Source organism: Lycorma delicatula, chromosome 3 (genome assembly GCF_047948215.1).
Source record: "Lycorma delicatula isolate Av1 chromosome 3, ASM4794821v1, whole genome shotgun sequence".
Classification (NCBI taxonomy): domain Eukaryota; kingdom Metazoa; phylum Arthropoda; class Insecta; order Hemiptera; family Fulgoridae; genus Lycorma; species Lycorma delicatula.
Window position 1 is genome coordinate 192,869,555 of NC_134457.1, and position 22,358 is coordinate 192,891,912.

The following is a 22,358-nucleotide window of genomic DNA, read 5'->3' on the forward strand; positions in this document are numbered from 1 at the left end:
AAAAGAGAGTACATATTTTCCTGTGCCATACTTGATGGATCACAAATATGGAGTATATGTGGCCCTTAACTCAAGAACAGAATCCTTTAACAAGCATCTTAGCAAGTAACTGATGTGAGGTTAAAGTTAAGGACGCATGGCAGTACCATTCCATACGAGCCATATATTACCCTGTGCTGCAGCTAACATGTTAATTTAGCAGCTTGATTAAACAAACCCAATCTGCGTTTCATTCACCACAGATTCCTCAGTTAAAATTAAGTAAATTTGATAAAAAAGAGCATGAAATTTTCTAGGAATTTCCCATTCCTGGAAAGTTTTCTAACTGTGTCTCAGATGTGAAACAAAGCTACAGTTACTGATGAATAGTACAAAATAAAATCATGAACTTCGTTAGCTAGATTACTTAATGTTTGGGTGTTAAGGTTTTGAAGGTATTTGGTGAATTTGAAAGACTTAAAAAAAGTTTTCTTTTGTTTCTGAAAGAGACAAACATCAGTGAATGTCTTATGTAATGGTATTATGTCTATTCTGTAAGATTAGATGTGTTACAGAAAAAGTAATGAAATTAGGGAATATTTCATAATTAGTGTGTTCTAGCTTGATTTAAAAAAAAAACATTCCTTGTAATGCAATTATGCAACCTTAAAAATCTCTCCCTGGAGCCAAGATCAGTATAAATTATTTAAAATTTATAAAATTAATAATAATATGATTTTCAAACATTTTTAATTGGACACCCAAAACTAGAGCTTTTTTTAAACATTTATTTTATTGCATATATAGTACATTTTTGGGGTATCCACAATTTAGTTATAATTTTGTTTATGTTGGTAGTACTGTAGTGTTGCGTAGATGACGCATGCGTGGTCTAATTGTTGTTATGTCTGTGCAGGTTTGATGCTGCTAGGTTAGTTCCATTATCGCTGCCCTGCCATTAACCATGGCTGCTCCGCTTTCTGTTTGCACCAAAGAAGAGCAATGTTCAGTGATTCATTTTTTGTGGTCAGAAAGTGAATCAGGGGCCGAAATTCATCCAAGACTTTTGGTACAGTATGGGAACAGTGTGTTGCCACAATGGAGTGTCTACGAATGGATTTTAAAATTAAAAAATGGTCGCACAAGTGTTACACGCGACGAAGGAGCCGAATAACTGTTTATCGCCACAAATGAGAAAAACATTGAGCATGCACGTGACATGGTTTTCTTAGACAGATGAGTAACTATTGATGAGGTGGCACATCGTCTGCAAATTAGTCACGGTTCTGCCTACAAAATCATTCACAACAGACTTCGGTTTCATGAAGTCTGTGCAAAATGGGTCCCAAAACAACTTGCACAGTTGCATAAACAAATGCACTTCGACATTTGCCAAAAACATTTTAATTGCTATGGTAATAAATGGAGCAACTTCTTAGACAGAATCATTACTGGTGATTAAACATGGATTCATCGTTACGAGCCAGAGAGTAAACGGCAGAGTATGGAATGGAAACATCCAAATTCACCCTGCAAAAAAGGTTCAAGACCCAACCACCTGCAGGAAAACTGATGCTTACGGTTTTTTGGACTTACAAGGTCCAGTACTGGAACATTATGAGGAAAGGGGTATGACAATAAACAGTGCGCATTACAGTGAGATGCTTACCGCCAAGCTGAATCCTGCAATTCTGAATCCTGCTGTTGAAAGGTGTTGTGTTGTTGCACGACAATGCCCGTCCACATACTACTGCCCACACTGCTGAATCACTTCAGAAACTCAACTTTGAAGTACTGGCTCATCCTCCGTATAGTTTTGATCTTGCCCCTGCTGACTACCACTTGTTTGGTCCACTCAAAGAGGCATTAAGGGGCCATCGATTTACTTCGGACGAAACAGTGAAAGAAGTGGTCTTCCTGGCTCGCAGCTCAACTGAAAACCTTCTTTTATGAGGGCATCAGGAAGCTTGTGCAACGATGAACCAAATGTGTTGAAGTTGAAAAATGATGTACATGTAAGTTTCCTATTTGTATTGCAATAAAATTGATAACTACATTGCGGATAATAATTGACTTACCCTCGTATATTTGAGAAATACACATTGATTCCAAAATATCAAGTTTTGTAATTCATTTTTCTTAAAGGTTATATCATATATATATATAATTAAGTGAATTTTGAAGATTCATGGCATCAAAAGCTAACCAGAAGTAAATCATTAAGACAGACTCTTTGTGTAACCAAAAAAAAATGATTTCAATACAGTTGCTTGATTCGCCCTCTGCATCATGTCCTTTTATTTTTTTTAAGACCAATTATGCTTTAATAGTGCTGGATATATATATATACACTTGTATATTTCAGTATAATTATTATTCTATGTGCTAATAAAGGCCATGAACAATACATGTGTAATAATAAGTGTTGTTAAGTTATGTATAATAATAAGTGCATTAAAATTAAAATTCATGGTAATGATCAGTGGCTGGTTTTCATATCTTTTAAACTTTAGGATCATATTGTGTGGCAGGTGGTGTAAAATTATACTCCATAATGTAACTTGATCTAACATCTAAATATCATGTCGTCAGTACTGCTTTTCAAACCTCTGGAGCAATGAAAGGTACATTTTGCAACTGGCTATGATGCACTTTCTTTTGAAATAATAATGTTTGTTGCAGATTAACACAATTCAAAGAATTATGTTTCAAGCATAACTATCTCATATAATGCAATGAGTCAACTTTTTGAATCTTTTTTTTTTTTTTTTTTTTTTTTTTGGTGGCAACAGTTGATCATTTCCTTTTTCTTCTGGTCTAACATTGATGTAGGAAATATTACTTAAGTATTTAAATTCTAATGGTGAACTATATATACTAGAACATTTTTGCTAAAAACTATTATGTCGTTAAAAGTTTTATGTCAAAAAACTTTCTTTTTTTTGCCTCTGTGACCACTACTGTTAGGTATTGTTTCAGAGGATTAGATATTTCTTCAGAGATGAAGTGGCAATTTTGTAGCATATGAAAATGCCATGCCTGACTAGCATTCGAACCCGGGACCTTCAGATGACAGGCGAAGACATTACCACTTGTGCCACTGAGGCTGACCAAAAACCTTTTTTAAAAACTAATTATTCTGTCAGCTTGTAAATTCTATTACATTCTTTTTTTTTATTAAACATATTATTTTATGAAAAAATGTTCCTCCAAAATGTTGTTACTTCTTCTTACAAACCCTTATGCCCTTTTCTTAGTTTTTTTGAGTTCCTACCCCTTTCTCATTGTTATTATTCTATTATAGATGAATTCACACAAGCATAAAGATGTTCTGGTTTTCATGTGGTACTTTTATTTTTTTAATAGTTATTGTAAATTAATTTTTCTCTTCATTATTCCATTTTTCTCTACCTCTTTTACATCCTTTTTAATGATTTACAATAATTTTACCTTCTTTTTCAGAATAAATCAAATATTTTCTATTTTTGAATATTGCAAACATACTCCTCTACAGCTATTAGTATTGTAACCAGTAGTAATAAATTGATATTAATAGTTATTAATATCAATTTATTAATAATTAATAATTTATTCTTTGTGATTGAATAAGTTATTAATTTAGCATAATTTATAAATATAATTTAAACTGACAAAAAAATAGTCTATATATTCTGAGCAGAGTTAGGGCTCTATGCAAATTGCAGTTGATTTTGAAATCCCTAATTAAATCAGTAAGTGTAAAAAAAAACAAAAAAAAAACTGGAATAAGACAGGGACTGTCTTATATAAAATCTGCAACAGAGTTTAATAATTAGCTTGGGTACAACCACTTAAATTCCAACCATGTTAAAAGAGATTAATTGTAAAGTGTTTATTATTATTATGTTTATTATGAAATGAAAATTCCATAAAGGTAAAAAGTTTCTTTTTCTGAAAAACATTTTTTCTTTATTGTATGATTTATTACATAAATGTTTAACAGTTAATAAATTAACAGACTATATTTTTCACAGCATTTATTTTCTCCATTCAACATAACTTTACTGGAAGAAATGACATTAGGAGCAAATCTTCCATTATCAGAATTACATCGTATGGATTGGAAGTATTACGTAGGATCACAGAGACCTAACACTTATTCATTTGATATTACTTATGAAAATTCTAAACATAAAAATAAAATAAAACTGTACCCTATGCAGATAAGGACATTCATAATTAAAGTTAATGACAATTTTTTTCTTCAAAATTTATTTCTCTAAAAGTTCTGTTTTGTGATAAACTGTATATTTACACTTAAAGAAAGTCCAATTATATTTTTGGGAGATTATAATATATTTCTATAATAAACCCTGATATTTCTATACTATTCACTATTTTCTATTTTTTAATCCTTTTCACAATAACTTTAGGACAATTTAAGCGTATAAAAAGTTTATATTTTAAATTAAATAGTGTAGTAATACTACATTATTCCTCTGTGTTATTTCTCAGGCTAATAGTTGAGAAAATTTTTTTAAGTATTAATATAACTTTCAATTTTTTATACACAGCATAAAGTTTAACTATTGAAATTAGAAAACCAATAACATAATCTTCTGTTTATCAAAAGAGATTGGAGCTAAATCAGGCATAGTTTTTATGTCTCACATTACCTTTTTGATTGACATGATCCATTTTAAGCAATGTTCATACTGCCTTAAAATGCTGAAATCTTCTATTAAGTAGAATTTGTATATTTTCATCTAGTAAAGTTTTAATATAAATCTAACCATTAAAAAGAAGTTTCTTGCTCATTAGATTATTAATTAACGATTAATGAAAAATTATTAATGAATCAGTCATGAGAAAGTAATGAAATTCAACAGTCTTGATACTGGATTAAGAATAATACAAGGAACAAATGATGTGGATTAGTTTTACCAATTTAAAGGCATCAGAAGGATTTATCCAATATTCTGATTAATATTTACGTCAAAATATTTACACCATGCAAAGTCAAAATTTCATCTTTATGATTATGTTTCTACCTTAGTTTGGTGGTTAATTTGGAGCGTTCATATTTAATAGATTTCCCATAGTTTCTTGTTTAATGTATTCTGTTGGTAAGTTTGTAACCTGTAAGTTTTATTTAGTTTGTGTATAATCCTAACATCATATGCCATCATTGCCATCATTAAATGCCATCATTAAATATTAATATTTCATATTACTTGCTTTATTTTAACTTGAGATGATTTTTTTTCAGTTTTTTTTCATGTTTGTCCTCAAATCTTGCATCCTTAATTTAATATACTTCTCGACATTGACAATATTCCACCAAACATTCCCTTGTACAAGGATGGAAATAAGGGGGGAAATAAGGTGTATTAATTTATACTTCTGACATTGCTTATTGATGTTGCACAGTTACTAAGGTCAGGTGACATTTCAATTCTACTATTTCTTTTGCAAACATCCCCGCATACAGGGGGGTAAATTTATAAAATGTATATAAGCAACAAAAAAAAGTTTTGTTAATTTACAGTTTCAATAATCAAACACTTCAGTATTTTGTTATTTCATTATAGTAAATGTTTGTATAAACATTTGCTATACAAACATAAACAAATTTACAAATACTATTTATTAGACAATTAGTTATTACAATTTACTATTTATTAGACAATCTAATAACATTTAATATTAGAAATTTCAATATATGATGTTATCTTTTGAAATCCAAAATAACCTACTACTTAAACTGGCACAATGTATGATAAAATTATGAATATTCAACAAATATTTTTTATATTATAAAAAAAAAAATAATTAAATCATGCTGTTGAGTTCAGTGTTATTTTTTCTAAGTGGCTGTATTTTTATATTTAGTTTTGTCAGATGAACATATTCTGTTCATGAATTTTTGCAACTGTGTTTTAATTTTTTTATTTGATTATTGTTTTTATGTGTTTTCATAATTTGAGAACTTTATTAGTAGATTACAATTTGACAAAATTATACTTTTTCATCTCCTTTCTGAAAATTTGTTTCTAATGAATTATTTTACACTACTAAGTTTGTAAATGTTGCTTAAGTGTATATAGAAAATATACTTAAAGGTAAAACATATAACAAAAGATTATAATATTAAAGTGATTATAAGAGGATTTTAGAGAATTACCAAATCCATCTTATCAACATTTTAAATTTACAATAACTTTTATAGCTTTTATAGCTTAACATCACAAATAATTGTGTACAATTGTTGTACCCTTTTACATACGCCATTATTCGTTTAAGATCGATTTTAATCTACAAATCCTCAGTCCTTGGTCTTGAAAAAGAAATCCATAGTTCAATAAGGCTGGTGATAAGGCCAGGTTATTTCCATCCTGTGCATTAGGAGTTTGACTTACTGTGTAAATGTATTAATGTATGTCATATGAAGTGTTTAATGTATATCGTAATAATATTTATACGTTAATAAAGATAATAAATAACTTTATATCAAATATTTTTATTTATTTGAATAACAGTCATATATTTTTAACTTTAAAACAGTTAAAATAAAATAAACTGTGCTACCACTTTTTCTATTTTTTTTTTTAAAATTAATATACAATTTTATAAAATATGAATAACATAATAGCAATAATTATGTATTAGTTACAACTTTATGTACAATGTACAATAATGTTATAATTAATTTATAAATATATATTACTTGTTAATTTCCAATAAAGGTATATTTTTTAATATATTTATTTTTTGAGAAACTGAATAACTCAAATCGCTGTTGATTTTAAAGTTGAACTACCAATGATTTTTCTTCTTTTATGTTAGGGTGTTAATAATCCAGGCATTAATCTATTGTAAAATAATAACATTGTACTGTTAATGCAGTATCATTGATTCTTGATTATTACCTGGATTTTTGTTGTTGTGACAAATTATTATTTTTATTATTGTCACAAATTATCACAAAAAAAATTTGATAAAATTTTTATTTGATAAAATAAAAATTAAAAAAAAATTTTTTTTGTTGATAAAATTTATCACAAAAATGTGATAAATCAGGTTAAAGAAGATTTAAGGTTTTAGTATCATTACTTTTTATGTATTTCATAAAATCAGATGGATATCAGATGGTATCCTAGTGTATTAAATATCAGAGTATTAAACATCATTACTAGGTTATTAAATTCCAGTGCTTTAAACTGATTTTCTATAATAATTGTAGTATTGGTATTAAACAAATAGTTCATTATCTGTAATTAAATCTTTGTTAAATGTTTTACTTATGCTAATTTATCAGATGAAAAACAAGAACTTTTCTTTTTTACTTATGATTTATTTACTTTCTTTTTTGAATACATTCAGGGGTTTCTAATGATTTATAAATCATTGTATGTACATTTCACATCTTCAGCTCTAAAGCTGATTGACTTCTTTAATGGCAGATAAAGCTTATATAATTGATTAAGAGGAGACTTTCCATTCTTTCTTTCTCATTTCAGATATATATATATGTATATATATATATATATATATATATATATATGTGTGTGTGTGTGTGTGTGTGTGTATACATATTATCAGCAAATTATGTTGACAAAGATATTCACTATGTAATCATTAAACGTTCTTATCCAAAGAAAATTTTTTTAAAAATATACCTTTATATGAATATCTTTTTACATAAAAATTCAGTGACTAAAATTAATAAGTATAAAAATACAAGTCTTAAAAAATATATTATCATGCGTATTATGTTATATAAAAAGTGTATGCTTTATAAAGTTTTTTGTCTCAGACATATCTAAAATATTTATAATTAATTTGAAAAAGGCATACTTTGAGAGCATTTTCAGCTATAAAAAATCAACACTGCCTTAAAATAATTTTTTCTATGATAGATGAGCAGTTGTTTAGCAATGTTATTACTGTATTGGTTAATATGTAGTGTGATTTATTAATTGTATTATTATACACATTTTCGGTACTAAAATAACTGTCTAAATACCAGTTAATTATACATATGCTATACATCCTCCCCCCATAAACACTCTCACGCATACATACATTCTTGCATGCTTACATGTTATTTCTATTTCTTATAGAACATTTATAATATTTAATGTAATAATACATTAAATGTATAATGTATAATATTTATAACATTTATTTTATTTAATGTAGCTATTGAATTTTATTTTTTATTTTTATCCTTGGCTAAACATTTAAAGAATTATTTTACATTTATCAGGTTCTTATTTTTTCCTAATATACTTATTTTAAACAAATATATGTGCTTCCAAAATTATTCCCATTCATTACAGAAGTTCAGGTGTACGTATTACAATGGAATGAACATACATCTTGAGCTTAATGGTAACAGTATCAGTTAAATATTTACGTCTTATTTATTCTACATTATAAAAAAATTAAACAGTAACTAAAATTGGAACTTATAAACTTAAAAGTAACAGCTAAAACTCAATATCCCAATTAGAATCTTCATCTGATGGAATGTCAGTATCCTTTGGATAGTTATCAAAATTTGATGTATCTGTAGTGCTATGGACCTGTAAATTAAAATTGTTAACAGTCATTCAAAACCTTAATTTAAGAAAATATTAAACATGAATAAAAATATTTCTGTTCCATTTTCATCCTGATTAACAAAATGAAGTATTATCTAATTTTTAAGGCAGATTTAAATAGTGGAAAGCTTTAAAAGTACATAAAAATATGTTTCTAGAGCACAATAAATGTTCAGATACTTATGATACAGCTCCTTATCAGTGATCAACAACACAGTGATCTTAATGGTGCCTAACTTGAAGTGAAACCTTTTTTATGCGGTCAAGTAGTGTTATATTTGGTGCATAACACATATTAGCCACTAATTCAAAATGCTTTAAAAGTATGAAATTTAAAAAAAAGAGGAAACTGGACAAAATGTATTAGACCAACTCACCTTTTAAAAATATTCTATTTTAAACACATACCACCTCGAAATGGATTTCACTAACTGCAGCACCACATGAAACACCACTGATGAAGGATCTGTACAATACCTCTAAAAAGATGTTCTGAAGATACATTTCCATTTAATATACTCTTATAATACAAAGTTATAAAGTGAGTATTTTTTTAATAATATACTTCTCTTTGTAACAACCATTTGCTTATAATTCTTTAATATTAACTGTTAAGTATTCACCTTGGATCTTCTAGGTTTTATAATGCAATTGTTTACTTGGCAAATAATGGCAATATTATCAGTACCTTTCTAATCCTGCAGTTTTTTATCAAGTTAATCAATAAGTTATTAACTTACTTATCAAGTTATTTACATTTGAAAGTCATATTTCTAAATTATTTTCATAGATTTTAAGGTAGTAACAATTAAAAATTTAATTGTTAAAAACAATTTAAGATTTTCCTCCAATTTTAGCTTATTTATTAAATATAAGCTAGACGATCAGGGCTTGGTTCACTCGCCCAACCTTCTAGCCAGGGGATTCTGCTCCCTGGATGCCCAATATGTTCATTATAATCATGGTTATAAGAAACTTTTATATACATATTTATATATATACTGTTCAACCTCCAGACACTGATCTCTATCCTCTTTGGTTTCTTGTGAAACCAGGCTATGCTTGGCAGCACTTTATGATCTCCTACATTTGATCTCTTCTTAGAGGGCATAATGCAAAAGATTGAAAATATTGCATGGAAGCAAGAAGAAAAAATAAAAATTAATAATGAAAGGGAACATTATTTACCAAAAAAGAAAAGAAAATTGGAAACGACAAAGTATAGAGACTTGAAAAAAAAGACAGTAGTAATAACCCTGTGGAGGGACGTTTTGGCAATCCGGAAGAGGAAGTCGGAACTTCTTGATTACACACGGAAGGCCCTGATAAGGGGCTAAGCTAGGGTGGAGCAATCTGCTTCCATGTCACTACAGGAGTAGTCAGGAAGGTAATGGCTGAAAAGTGATGTCGATTACTCCTGTGATGGTTAATAAGAATAAAAAAAAAAGTAGTAATAACCTATAGTAGTGTAAATACTAAATATTTTACAGATATTCATTGAAGAAAAACAGATTACTCATTTTACTTCATTATATTTATGTTGCCATGGTGGTAGAAATATAATGGAGTAAAAGAATTAATTTTTGTTTTTTTAATGAAAATTTGAAAGCAATTGATCATCTTGGTTCTCACGTGATGTTGCAAACAAACAGACAGAGAGACAAACTAATGAAATCACAACTTTTAAAATGTATTTTAACTATATGGTAATAAATTTTAAAAGCTGTAATTTTTTCAATCCTCTCAAACAAATAAAATAATTGTTATTAATTTATTCAAATTTCAATGTTTGTACATCACTGGAAGCTTAGAAAAACTGTAATCTTTTTAAATCTTAACATATTTAGTTCTATTTCCATAACAAAAGATTTCTGTCTATGTGATACTATTAAAAGATATTAATTATTGAGAAAAGAATTATTCATTGAAGTATTACAAAAGGATTAAAAATGATTATGAAAAATGTAAAACATCTGTTGACTAACTTGAAACTAAATTCTCTATATGAAACTATACAAGCTATGATATTGAAGTTCATTATATAAATAGATTTTTTTTTCCTCAGTCGTTTGACTGGTTTGATACAGCTCTCCAAGATTCCCTGTCTAGTGCCAGTTGTTTCATTTCAGTATACCCCCTATATCCTACATCCCTAATAATTTGTTTTATATATTCCAAATGTTGCCTGCCTGCACAATTTTTCTCAACCTATTGTTCCAATATCAAAGCGACTATTCCAGGATGCCTTAGGTGGCCAGGATGCCTTAGGTGGTCGTCTATAAGTTTCTCTCTTCTTTTAACGATACTTTCCCAAGTGCTTCTTTCTTCAGCAATTTGCCGCAACACCTCTTCATTTGTTACTTTATTCACCCATTTGATTTTTAACATTCTCCTAGCACCTCATTTCTAAAGCTTCTAATCTTTTCTTCTCAGGTACTCCAATCGTCCAAATTTCACTTCCATATAAAGCTACACTCCAAACATATACTTTCAAAAATGTTTTCCTGATGTATAAATTAATTTTTCAAGTAAGCAAATTATATTATAACTGAAAGCTGGTTTCAGCTGTGCTATTTGGCATTATATATCACTCCTGCTTCATCCATCTTTAATAATTCTACTTCCCAAATAACAAAATTCTTCTACATCCATAATCTTTTCTCTTCCTATTTTTATATTTAGTGGTCCATCTACATTATTTCTACTACATTTAATTACTTTCGTTATGTTCATGTTTACTTTCATGTGGTAGTTCTTGCATAGGACTTCATTTGTTTCTTGTTTGCTGTTCATTGTTTCTTTTAAATCTTTTTTACTCTCAGCTAGAATTACTATATCATCAGATAAACTGTTCTTTAACAACTACTTTTTTGTAAAGATTAAGAAGTAACTGGGATAGGGAAAATCCTTGTTGAACTCCCTTTTTTATTACGGCTTCTTTCTTATGTTCTTCGATTATTACTGTTGCTTTTTGGTTTCTGTGAATGTTAGCAATTGTTCTTATATCTCTGTACTTGAAGTCTACATTTTTTAAAATGCTGAACATTTTATCCCAGTCTACGTTATCAAATGTCTTTTCTAAGTCTATAAATGCCATGTATGTTGGTTTGTTTTTCTTTAATCTGCCTTCTACTATTAATCTGAGAGCTAAAATTACTTCTCTTGTCCCTATACTTTACTGAAACCAAATAGGTCTTCTCCTAACAGTTCATCCAATCTCCCCTCAATTCTTCTGTACAGAATTCTAGTTAAGATTTTTGATGCATGAGTAGTTAAGCTAATTGTTCTGTATTCTTAACATTTATCTGCACCTGCTTTCTTTGGTATCATGACAATAATGCTCTTTTTGAAGTGTGATGGAACTTCAGTGCAGGTGAGCAAGTAATAACTTGCTCACCTGCACTGCGCAGTAATTCTGCAGGTATCCCATCTAGCCCAAGAGCCTTTCTGCCAAATCTTTTAATGCTCTATAAAATTCATATCTTAGTATTGTATTTCCCTTTTCATCCTCTTTGACTTCTTCTTCTATAACACCAGTTTCTAATTTATTTCCTCCGTTATTAACTATTTAATAATTCCCCCCACCTATTGACCTTTTTTTTTGTATTATAAATCTGTGAACCATCTTTATTTAACACATTATTAGATTTTAATTTATATACCACAAAATTCTCATTAATTTTCCTGTATGCTTTGTATATTTCACCATTGATCATTTCTCTTTCCACTTCTGAACACTTTTCTTTATCCACTCTTTTTTTGCTAATTTATAGTGTTTATAATGTTTCTTAATTGTTGATCCTTCTTCATCACTAGCATTCTTATATTTTCTACATTCATCCATCAGTTGCAATATAACCTCTGATATCCAAGATTTCCTATGAGTTCTCTTTGTTCCGCCTAAGTTTGCTTGTGCTGATTTAAGAATTTCCTTTTTAATATTTCCATTCTTCTTCTATATTTTCTACCTTATCATTTTTACTCAGACCTCTTGCGATGTTCTCCTCAAAACTCTTCTTTACCTCCTCTTTCTCAAGTTTCTCTAGATTCCACCAACTCATCTGACACCTTTTCTTTAGGTTTCTAAACCCCAGTGTTCATTTCATTATCACTAAATTATGGTTGCTATCAATGTCTACTCCTGGGTATGACAAGTTGATTTCTAAAACTTTGTTTAACCATGGTGTATTATGATTTTTAAACTGGGTGTTTGCAATTACTAAATTATATTTCATGCTAAACTCAATAAGTTGGTTCCCTCTTTCATTCCTTTTGCCCAGCCTGTATTCACCCACAGTATTTCCTTCCTTGCTTTTTTCCAATTCTTTCATTCCAATATCAAACTGTTATTAAACTACTTCATCAGTTTCTTCATATACACACTCGTACTTCATAATCATCATGGCACTTTTGTTTTGATTTTATCCATACTACCATGATCTATGAGCTAAAATTTTTTAAATACTCTATCTCTTCCCTACCTTCTTGTTCATTACGGAACCTACTCCTGCCTGCCCTTTATTTGATGCTGAGTTAGTTATTCTAAAATCACCTACCAAAAGTCGTTTTCCTCTTCCCACCAAACCTCACTAATTCCTTCATGTACATTTAACCTATCCATTTTCCTTTTTAATTTTTTTAACTTAACAACCTTTTTTAGACTTCTAACATTCCATGCTCTGACTCATAGAAAGTTATTTATTAATTTTCTGGTGACCCTTCCCTTAGTAGTCCCCACCCGGAGATCTGAATGGGGGGGATAGTTTACCTCCAGAATATTTTGACATAAGCCCATAACAACTACTGCTATCCTCTTTCAGGAATCATTCCTTAGTCTGGCTCTCAACATATACCTCATGTTGGGTGCATCATATACGTGCAACATATACGGTTGCATCTTTGGTTCAGCTACTTTGTATCACTGAGCACTCAAGTCCTCTCACCATTAGCAAGAGCAAGATCTCATGATTCATAGAGGAAGATGTCTTCTATTCATGCGTAGATAAATAGATAAATAAATAAAAATGTTCCTATCACCATATATCTAAATACCTCTAGTATAGGTGATTTCTTTTTTCATTATTTTGCATACATTTAATAAGGAAATGTAGGTATTGCTGGGTATCAAACCTGAAATCGGTAGATCTAGAAGCCATCATTACATTAACTGGGCTGCTAGTTGGTAAATTCATTTAGTTAATACATTAATTCATTGTTAACATAATATATTTTAAAATATATAATATGATTATTAAGAGATATACAAAATAACTTCCCTTAATGTCCACTCCCAAAATGGGAGTGGACATTTTAAATGTTAATACTGAGATTAAAATATAATTTAATCATAATTAAATTAGATTTAATGCTTTAAAAGAGTGGATTTACAAAATAAAATCCTTTTTTATGTAGATTCCAATGGTACCTCTGAAAACCATACACTAATTGTAAAATAATTCAGTGGGTAACAATTGACAAATAATGGGGTGATTAATAAACAATCATTAGTTGATGGATAAGACACACAAACAATGTGGCTAAGGTTACTGTTCTATTACAATAATAATAATAAATAAATAATAAATTACAAGAATAATATTTCTATTACAAAAATAATAAATGAAAAACTTAGCCATAAATGTAAAAAATAAACTATTTCATCCATAGAGTCAGAATCAAGATTACAAAAACAAAGAAAATGTGTAAATCCCTTAAATTATTTTTTGTAATTTTTAAATTTTCATTTGAACAAATCATTACAGTCTGTTGCCAAGAGAACATCTGCATGCATCCCAGTGTGAAATTTCCCATAAATTTGATAATTCATCAAATTTTTGATAATTCTGGTAAAATGTATTTTGTTGATAATATATGGCCAAAGAGCAACAGTCTATGAAATATTCTTCTTAAAAACGAATTCTAAGCTTTTCATCTGGAAGAGCCAAACAAAATACTTAAATAATTAAGAAAATAATTTATTTAAAAAATGACTGTGAAAGTTTTTTAAAATAAGTTTCGCTATTTTTTCATGACGCACACAAAGAGGGACAAAATCAGAAACGGTTAATTGGATTCACTTCTGCGGAAATTTGTAGGTAAGAAAAAAGTGACACTGTATTTTGAGCAGTTTTCTGACTAAATTTCAGTTTTTTGAATAGAAAATTCTCAGTTTAGCTAAATTAATTTAATCAATTGTAAAATGTTATTATTTAAATTTGTAAATGCCTAGAAATATGTTTTCAGAAAATCTTTTTAAAGTATTTCTGATTTTTTCTCAGTGATAATTTATAAAGGGAATTACCATTTTATAAGGTAATAAACGCAGCAAAAGGGGCCTAATTGTAATGTTGTCTTACTTCATAAAAATGTAAACCTCTTAATGGAAAAATTTTGACGATTCTTTTATTTATTTTGTAGAGGAAGTTTCTCTGATGTAGAGAATGGTCATTCTCTGATGAGGAAGTTTCTCTAATACTGAAAAGTTCTGATATTGATGTTGAATTTCTTCCATTTAAGCAGAAAATATTTTAAATGAAAAAATTGTCTTCGTAGAAAATTATAAATTTTTTTTGACACCATATTCTTAAATATGTAGATTACATAAACAAACAATGATACAGTAACTGAATGATGTGGCAAGGGTTCATTAAGGTATTAAAGAAATTTAGTTAGAAGATTTATAAATACAAGATGTAGGTATACATTTTGATAGAAAAAATATCAATATACATTAAATAAAATATATTAAAAATAGTTTCAAATAAAATATTTTTCATATAAAATGTATTATTTTAATTTTATCTTAATTTAAAATTTGGCTCTATCTTTTATCTTCACTCAAATATTAAAATAAGATAAATTAAAAAAAAAAAAAAAAAGAATTTTTTTAAAATGAACTAAACTTTTCAAAAAAATCTGTACAAAACTAAATAAAAAATTTCAGTTCTTTAAACTCTGACTTATTTAGGCGAGATCCAAATTAAGATTAATAAATTGCTAATAGATTCTTTTTACTATTTGTCCAGTTTATATTATTATTCCATTTTTTAATTTTAGTACATTTTTTGAAGTTTATTGTATTTTATTTCTAATTTGATTAATTTTTTTATTAGAAAAATCTTCAAATAATTAAATTTATAAATTTTTACCTGAGGTATTATTGGAGGTACAAATGTATGCATACGTAGTCCATCCCAATCAAATCCTTGAAACCACCTGGCAAAATAGGAAAAAAGTTAGGTATATTATTTAAATTCATGCAAAACTGTTATTTTTGTTTCATTTTAAGTTGTTTGCTTTATTTTTCTATAAATTAATTTATTTATCTACTAGAATTTGTTATTTTGGCTAATAGCCAAAATGTCTATATGAAATAAGCTAAAGTAGCTATAGAATAACAAGTTCCTATTGACAATGTAACACAAGCTGAAAAGTGAAAATTTAATTAGTTTCCACTTGCTGTTTTTGCAGAGAAAAACTATTAAACATCAGCATGCAAAGTCCACAAAAAAGCAGGTAATATTCAGCCCTAGAAGTATATTCTCACTTCCTACTTGTTCATAATTATTAAGTGATTTTTTTATTTTATGAAACATATTGTGTATATCTTACTTATTTTTCCTAATATCCGCTATTCCTCCTTTCTGACAACCGAGTCTTTCAGCTGGAGTATCTCTGCATAACCGTTTAATTAGGCATTGTGCAGATCTTGTTATGTGTCGTGGGAATACAACCATATTAATTCCCTTTAATATCATATTATATACTTTCATTGGATCTGAACCGCTAAATGGTGGCCTGAAACACAACATAATATTTTTTTAAAACAAGATATGATGATATAAATGCCATCATGACAAACATGTAGGCCTAAATGGTGGTCTTTGTAGTTTTTCAGTACTGATAAATCTTAGTTATAACTATTTCATTAAGACAATAAAGTGAATCATATTTAATAGTGATCAAATAATTGTAGGTTTAATGTTTTATTTTAACACTGAATAAACAAAAATGACATCAACTTCTTAAGAAGTTATCAGTCCTAAAAAAAGAATTGAGAAAATTACTGAAAAATATTTCTATGTTAATTAACTTACGCTCCTGTGAGGAGTTCATGCATAAGAATTCCTAGAGACCAACAATCAACAGCACGATCATGACCTTTGTTAAGAATAATTTCTGGTGCAACATATTCAGGAGTACCACAAAATGTCCACGTTTTAGAACTGTATCCCAGTCTTTTAGCAAAACCAAAATCAACCTAAACAAAAAAATAATTAATTCATAATGATACCTCTACAATCCAGAATACAAAAATATGAAATTAACAGTAATAATTTGGTTTTTATACAGTAAAAATTAATATTTTCTTTCAGTAACTGTGATAGTTACTTTCTTTTTAGTTGCATATTACAGTCAATGTTTGTTGTTGCTTATTAAGTTTCCTAATTGTTCCATGATAATTGGTGATGAAAACTATTTAAATATATTAATTTCTGTATTATAACCAAACAAAATTTAATTTTTGTACGACAACCAAATAAAATGTAATAAATATAAAATTTTTATAAATATCTATGCTTGAGGTTACATTCAGTGATTGTTGTAGTTATTGTTATGTTGATTCTGTTGATAAGCAGTTACATATTAAGAATGTGGTCTTTGTGTGTGTGTGTCTGTGTTTTTAAAATTGCATCTTTTCATTTAAAATATTATTGTCATATTTTGTTAAGTTCAAGATATGGCCGTTTTTTGTATGTATGTTGAGAATATTTGTTATTTGATTTGTTGGTTCTCCTATTTTAACTATTCATTATCCTTCTTTGTTTTTTATCTTTATTTTACTTTTCTTTACTTTCTAACTTCTTTTGCTAATAATAAACCCATATCATTTGTTACTTATTAACTCTTCATTTTGTATTTTTTTTCACTGGACAGTTACTTAAAATTTAATTTTAGTTCTTTTATTATTTAATCCATTCTATAGATTAAAAAACAAATAAATAAAAGGGGCAGGCCAAATCCTTGTCTATTTCTAACTGTGTTGCAGTGCTTGCTTTTTTTCCTCATTTTTTTTCCTTACGTCAGCTATATTTATTTTACTCCTATATCATCTGTACTTTGTGTTCAAACAACAATTCTAATTTTTCATCATTTTTAAGGTTTCTGCTGATTTTTATCTTCCTACCTTTCTTACTTATTTAATATTAATAAAAAAATATCCATGTAGAAAAAGAAGAATTGAGGTACTTCCATTAATATTTCCAAAAGTGAATAAAGTGGATTATTTGTTTACATGTGGTGTAATTTCTGCATGGATCTTTATTCTAGAAATGTTGTGGATATGGAAATCAGATATCTCCATAACAAAATGGCGAATGAGGAATGCTAAACAAAAAAATTATTAACTTTTGCAACGTTTAAAGAAAACATGACTTTTGACCTTAGGTAAAAGTAAAAAAAAATAAATTTTACTTTAAATGTTATCCAGAAATTTATAATAAACTATTTCAACTGATGAAATTCCTGAGTTCTTTGTTAAAGACGAGTAGACTGTTGAAACAAAAATCATAAATTAATAATATAAACTAATTAGCATTTTTTCATTTTGTACTTCCAAAAATCTACATAAATTTCTAATTTGCTTTTGGTTAATTTAACTTTCTACTTTTTAAGTACTGTTTTCAGCATTTCCATTTGGCATGAGCCTACCAAAAAATCCTGCATGACTTTAGAAAAACTTGAGCAAAAAATGTGTGTAAAAATTATTCCCTATTACCAAGCTTGGTAATAGCTTCCCTATTATCAAGCTGTCAAAAACTTTCAAAAATCAAATTTGTTAAATACGGAAAATTCTCAAATATACTAAATGGGGTCTTAAACATATGTACTTTATATATAACCCATTTACATATCTGACTAGATATAATTAGTATTTACTAAGTATTTTCGTTTTAAAAAATCTTCAAGAAATTTGGCATTGGAAAACAAGCACAGATTTAACATAAAAGCAGTAAGAAGATTACCCCTCAAACTCAGAACAAATTTTTCATGCAATTTATCATAATAATTTTTTCCACTTACTGATAACTTTTAAGAAATAATCATTAATAGAAAATTAAAAATCATTATTTGAAATTTAACTAATTATTCTCACAGACTGATGAAAAAGCATTTATGCATTATTTTTCAGTAACAATTGTAGAATCTAACTTAAATTGAAAAACAAATTTAAAATCAAGATAACAATACTACAGTACTTTATATATATTATGGTGGCTATTATGCTATATATATGGAGGTGCTTTCTGAAATTTAAGTTGTATGGTATGATGAGTCCCGCTTTAAAAGTTGTATCAGTTAATGTATAACTAAAAAAAACATATAGAATCCAATTTAAGTCCTAATAAACCTGGGAAAATTGATGAAAAAATTGAAGTGAATCTGAATCAGTTGATTCACTTCAATTTTTTATCTGAATCAGTTGATTCAAATTTATTACATTTATGTACATTCTTACTTTTTAGTTCTTATATGATACTATTATAGCCAGCATTACCAATATCTTAAGAGTTTATTAATATTAAAATTATTTCCTGTTTATCATTAAAATAAATCTAACAAGTAATTGATTCATTAGGAATACTAAACTCCCTGAAATATAAATATGAAATATTTTAATCTTATCTTAGGACTAATCTGGACTAATTTTAGATGCTTACAAGTTTCACATAACCTTGAGAATCAAGTAGAAGATTTTCTGGTTTAAGATCTCTATAAACAATTCCTCTAGAATGAAGATAATCTAAGGCTTCAACAACACAAGCAGTGATAAAACAAGCTGTAGCATCATCAAAACAACCCCTGTCTCTTAAAATTGTCCAAACTTCTCCTCCTAGACATGCTTCCAGTAACATATACACATATTTTGAATCTTTAAATGTTTTATATAACCTGAAATGATGAAAATTAAATTAATATTGTAAATAACATCTCACTCTCCCTAAAGTTATATAATTTAGCAAAACTTCTCAAAAATTAAGAAAATGAATATTATATTTACATTTTTCAGATTAACATCTTAAATTATATAGGTCACACTGGATTATTAGGTTGTACTAAACACTGAAAACTAATATTTGCAGTTACATGTTAGCCTGCTTAAAAAAGTTTATTTTATATTGTTAAAAATGCCTACTATTATTTTTGTTTTAGAATAATTAGGTATACTTTATGCAACTGATCTAGAATTTAAAAAAGGCGTAAAGAAAAAACCTTTTGATTTAAAACCTTTGCTTCAGAGCTTGGTTGTCCAAATTATAATACTTAATATAATTATAATATTTAATTACTTCTTGTAAGCTAATTACAGGGCTACATATTGATGATTGATAACTGGTAATTATAAAATAAAAAATTCATAAGCTAACTACATATATCACACACATTTGACATAATAGTTATAAGACACTCACAACTCTTGACTTATAAATATTACTATGTGATAAGTATATCTCTAAGTTTAACTTTGTGGAAAACAATTTTTATGCCTTTGATACCCTTACTTGGTACTTTCCAGGATATGTGTTTTAAGAGTAATTCAGTCAAAATCTGAATTTGTGGATTATGTAATGACTATATGATAGTTTAACCACCTGAGGGCAGTTCATTAGCCACAATAATGTCATTCATTATGACTCAGTAAATTAAACCTAGTTTCTTAAGTGCTTAATATTCTAGTTACTAGTGGACCTGGCAATGCTTCACTATTGCTAAATTTGAGTATATGAATTAAATAAATTTTGTATTAAATTATATTACAAAAATAATAAAATTACAATATAAATTCAATATTAATTGTATTTCAATTAAATAAATCAAAATCATTGCACTGCACTGGGATATACAATATTTTTGGTGATTTTTATTTGGTGCATATATAAATAAATCACTAGTTTTTCCTACATGCAACATATAATTGACCATGAGAAAAACTAATTTACTGCTTCATCTTGATTAATAACAGTATCTACTGATTTATAAGTAACTGTTTAGGCTGGTAATGCATGTTGAATGGTGTTGTAAACATTTACATCCATATCTTTTGCAGCTAATATTGCGTTCACTTAACCATTGATGATTTTTGTAATGCTGTGTGATATCTGAAAATATACATTGAACCAATTCTTCTGGTAATTTTATGTACCCTGTCGATTTATCAATTGTAATTTTGCCATTTCTAATATCTAATAATTGTTTTCAAAATGTTCTGCAGAAGCATTATTTTGCAATTGAACACGCATCTTTGTCATTAATGTCGGTTGTTAACTTGCCTCCACAAATTTGACATGCATTAAGTTCATCAGCTGGTATTGAACGTGGTATAACAGGAAATCTCTGATGAAATCATCTACTAATAATATTAGTGAATCACCAAATAAATGGATGTTCGTTTACATGTAAATCTTGGAAAGTTTGATCAAATGCTTCCGACAATATTTATGTACCATTGTGCATTCATCCCAGACAATTAACTTGCATTGCTGAAGTACTTTTTACCCATTCCTGATATTTTTGAAATTTTGCATATTGGTGTTTCAATGTATTGCATATTCAATGCAATTTAGGTGCGGAATGTGCTATTTAACCAACATTCGAAACAGTTGTCATAATTCCAGATGATCTGATTACCAATGCAGTATTATTTTGTGAACATATGGTTGCCAATATCAATGAAATGAGAAATGTTTTTCCTGTGCACCTGGTGCATTTAAGAAATAAATTCCACCGCCTTCATCTTTTTTTACTCACTCCCATTAGAGTATCATACACTTGTTTTTGTTCTTTAACTAATTTTTTTAATATTTGATTGTTCATATACATTCATTTCATTGATGTCGAAGCATTATTCGTGCTGTAATTCACCATGAATTACAGAATTATTTTCAATTTACCTGATTGAAAATAATGATCTGTGTTTTTAAATTTTCAATGCATCTCTTTTAAACAGTCTTCGACATATGGAACTTATAACATGTAAACATAACCAGGACAAATAATAATAAATAGTGAAATTTTTAGCGAAATCGGTTTAGTAGTTTTTAAGTTATTAGGGCACAACAAAACAAAGGTCATATTTTATTTATACTGATTAATGTTTTTACATTATTTAAATAGAAATAGCTATGTTTATGTGTCATACAACTAATTAAATAAAAATGTCTTTGAATGGTTATGATTACTTCTTAAATCTCTTCAACATTTTAATTTCGTAATGAAATATTTTTTCTTTTCAGTCTTATGTAGACATAAATTCTAAATCTATCTTACAACAGTTTTATAGGTTTTTCTTTAAACTATTTCCAATATTAATTTTGTTAGATTTTTGTTTGTTTGGATTTTGTTAGTTTTAAAGTTACATTTCTTGCATAGGTTGTTTATATTTATACATTCTTGATCTAATCATGAAGCAATCTAGTGTTCTTTCAAAAGCTGTACAACAATCTGATCATGTAAAAATGTAATGTATATATATATAAAAAGTAATGGCTCACATTTCCCCAGCAATTTATAACTTCTTTCAATTGCCTTACAAAAATGTCAGATTAAATATTAAAAACAATGATTATTGGGGTGCACACCTATTTGAATCTGTCTACCTATCTACAACCCAATTTGTACACCTTATTTTATAATTACTATTTTTGTTTATGATATATACTTTTATTATTGTAATTAAATGTTTGGATGATCCCTTATCCTTACTTTTAAAAACTTCTCCCCGATTATATTACA

At 27.9% G+C, this 22,358-nt stretch overlaps 2 protein-coding genes across 4 annotated transcripts in view; one reads left to right on the forward strand and one right to left on the reverse strand.

Moving 5' to 3' along the window:
- Positions 1 to 4,336, forward strand: part of LOC142322314 (lysosomal alpha-mannosidase-like) — a 31,838-nt gene extending 27,502 nt beyond the window's left edge. Inside the window, exon 7 of one of the 3 annotated variants that reach the window (XM_075361251.1) lies at positions 3,993 to 4,336. In XM_075361251.1, coding sequence (XP_075217366.1) covers positions 3,993 to 4,241 — 249 coding nt within the window. In that variant the 3' untranslated portion in view covers positions 4,242 to 4,336. Of the gene's footprint in view, positions 1 to 895; positions 1,024 to 2,958; positions 3,215 to 3,992 lie in introns of those variants that run through there. The other 2 variants (XM_075361252.1, XM_075361253.1) reach the window with 2 other exon arrangements.
- Positions 4,330 to 22,358, reverse strand: part of LOC142322313 (cGMP-dependent protein kinase, isozyme 1-like) — a 257,621-nt gene continuing 239,592 nt past the window's right edge. The window contains exons 11-15 of the mRNA XM_075361250.1: positions 19,286 to 19,517; positions 16,661 to 16,824; positions 16,176 to 16,361; positions 15,713 to 15,779; positions 4,330 to 8,546 (exon numbers count right to left, since the gene is read on the reverse strand). Of these exons, the coding sequence (XP_075217365.1) occupies positions 8,451 to 8,546; positions 15,713 to 15,779; positions 16,176 to 16,361; positions 16,661 to 16,824; positions 19,286 to 19,517 (745 nt within the window). The 3' untranslated portion in view covers positions 4,330 to 8,450. The remainder of the gene's footprint in view (positions 8,547 to 15,712; positions 15,780 to 16,175; positions 16,362 to 16,660; positions 16,825 to 19,285; positions 19,518 to 22,358) is intronic.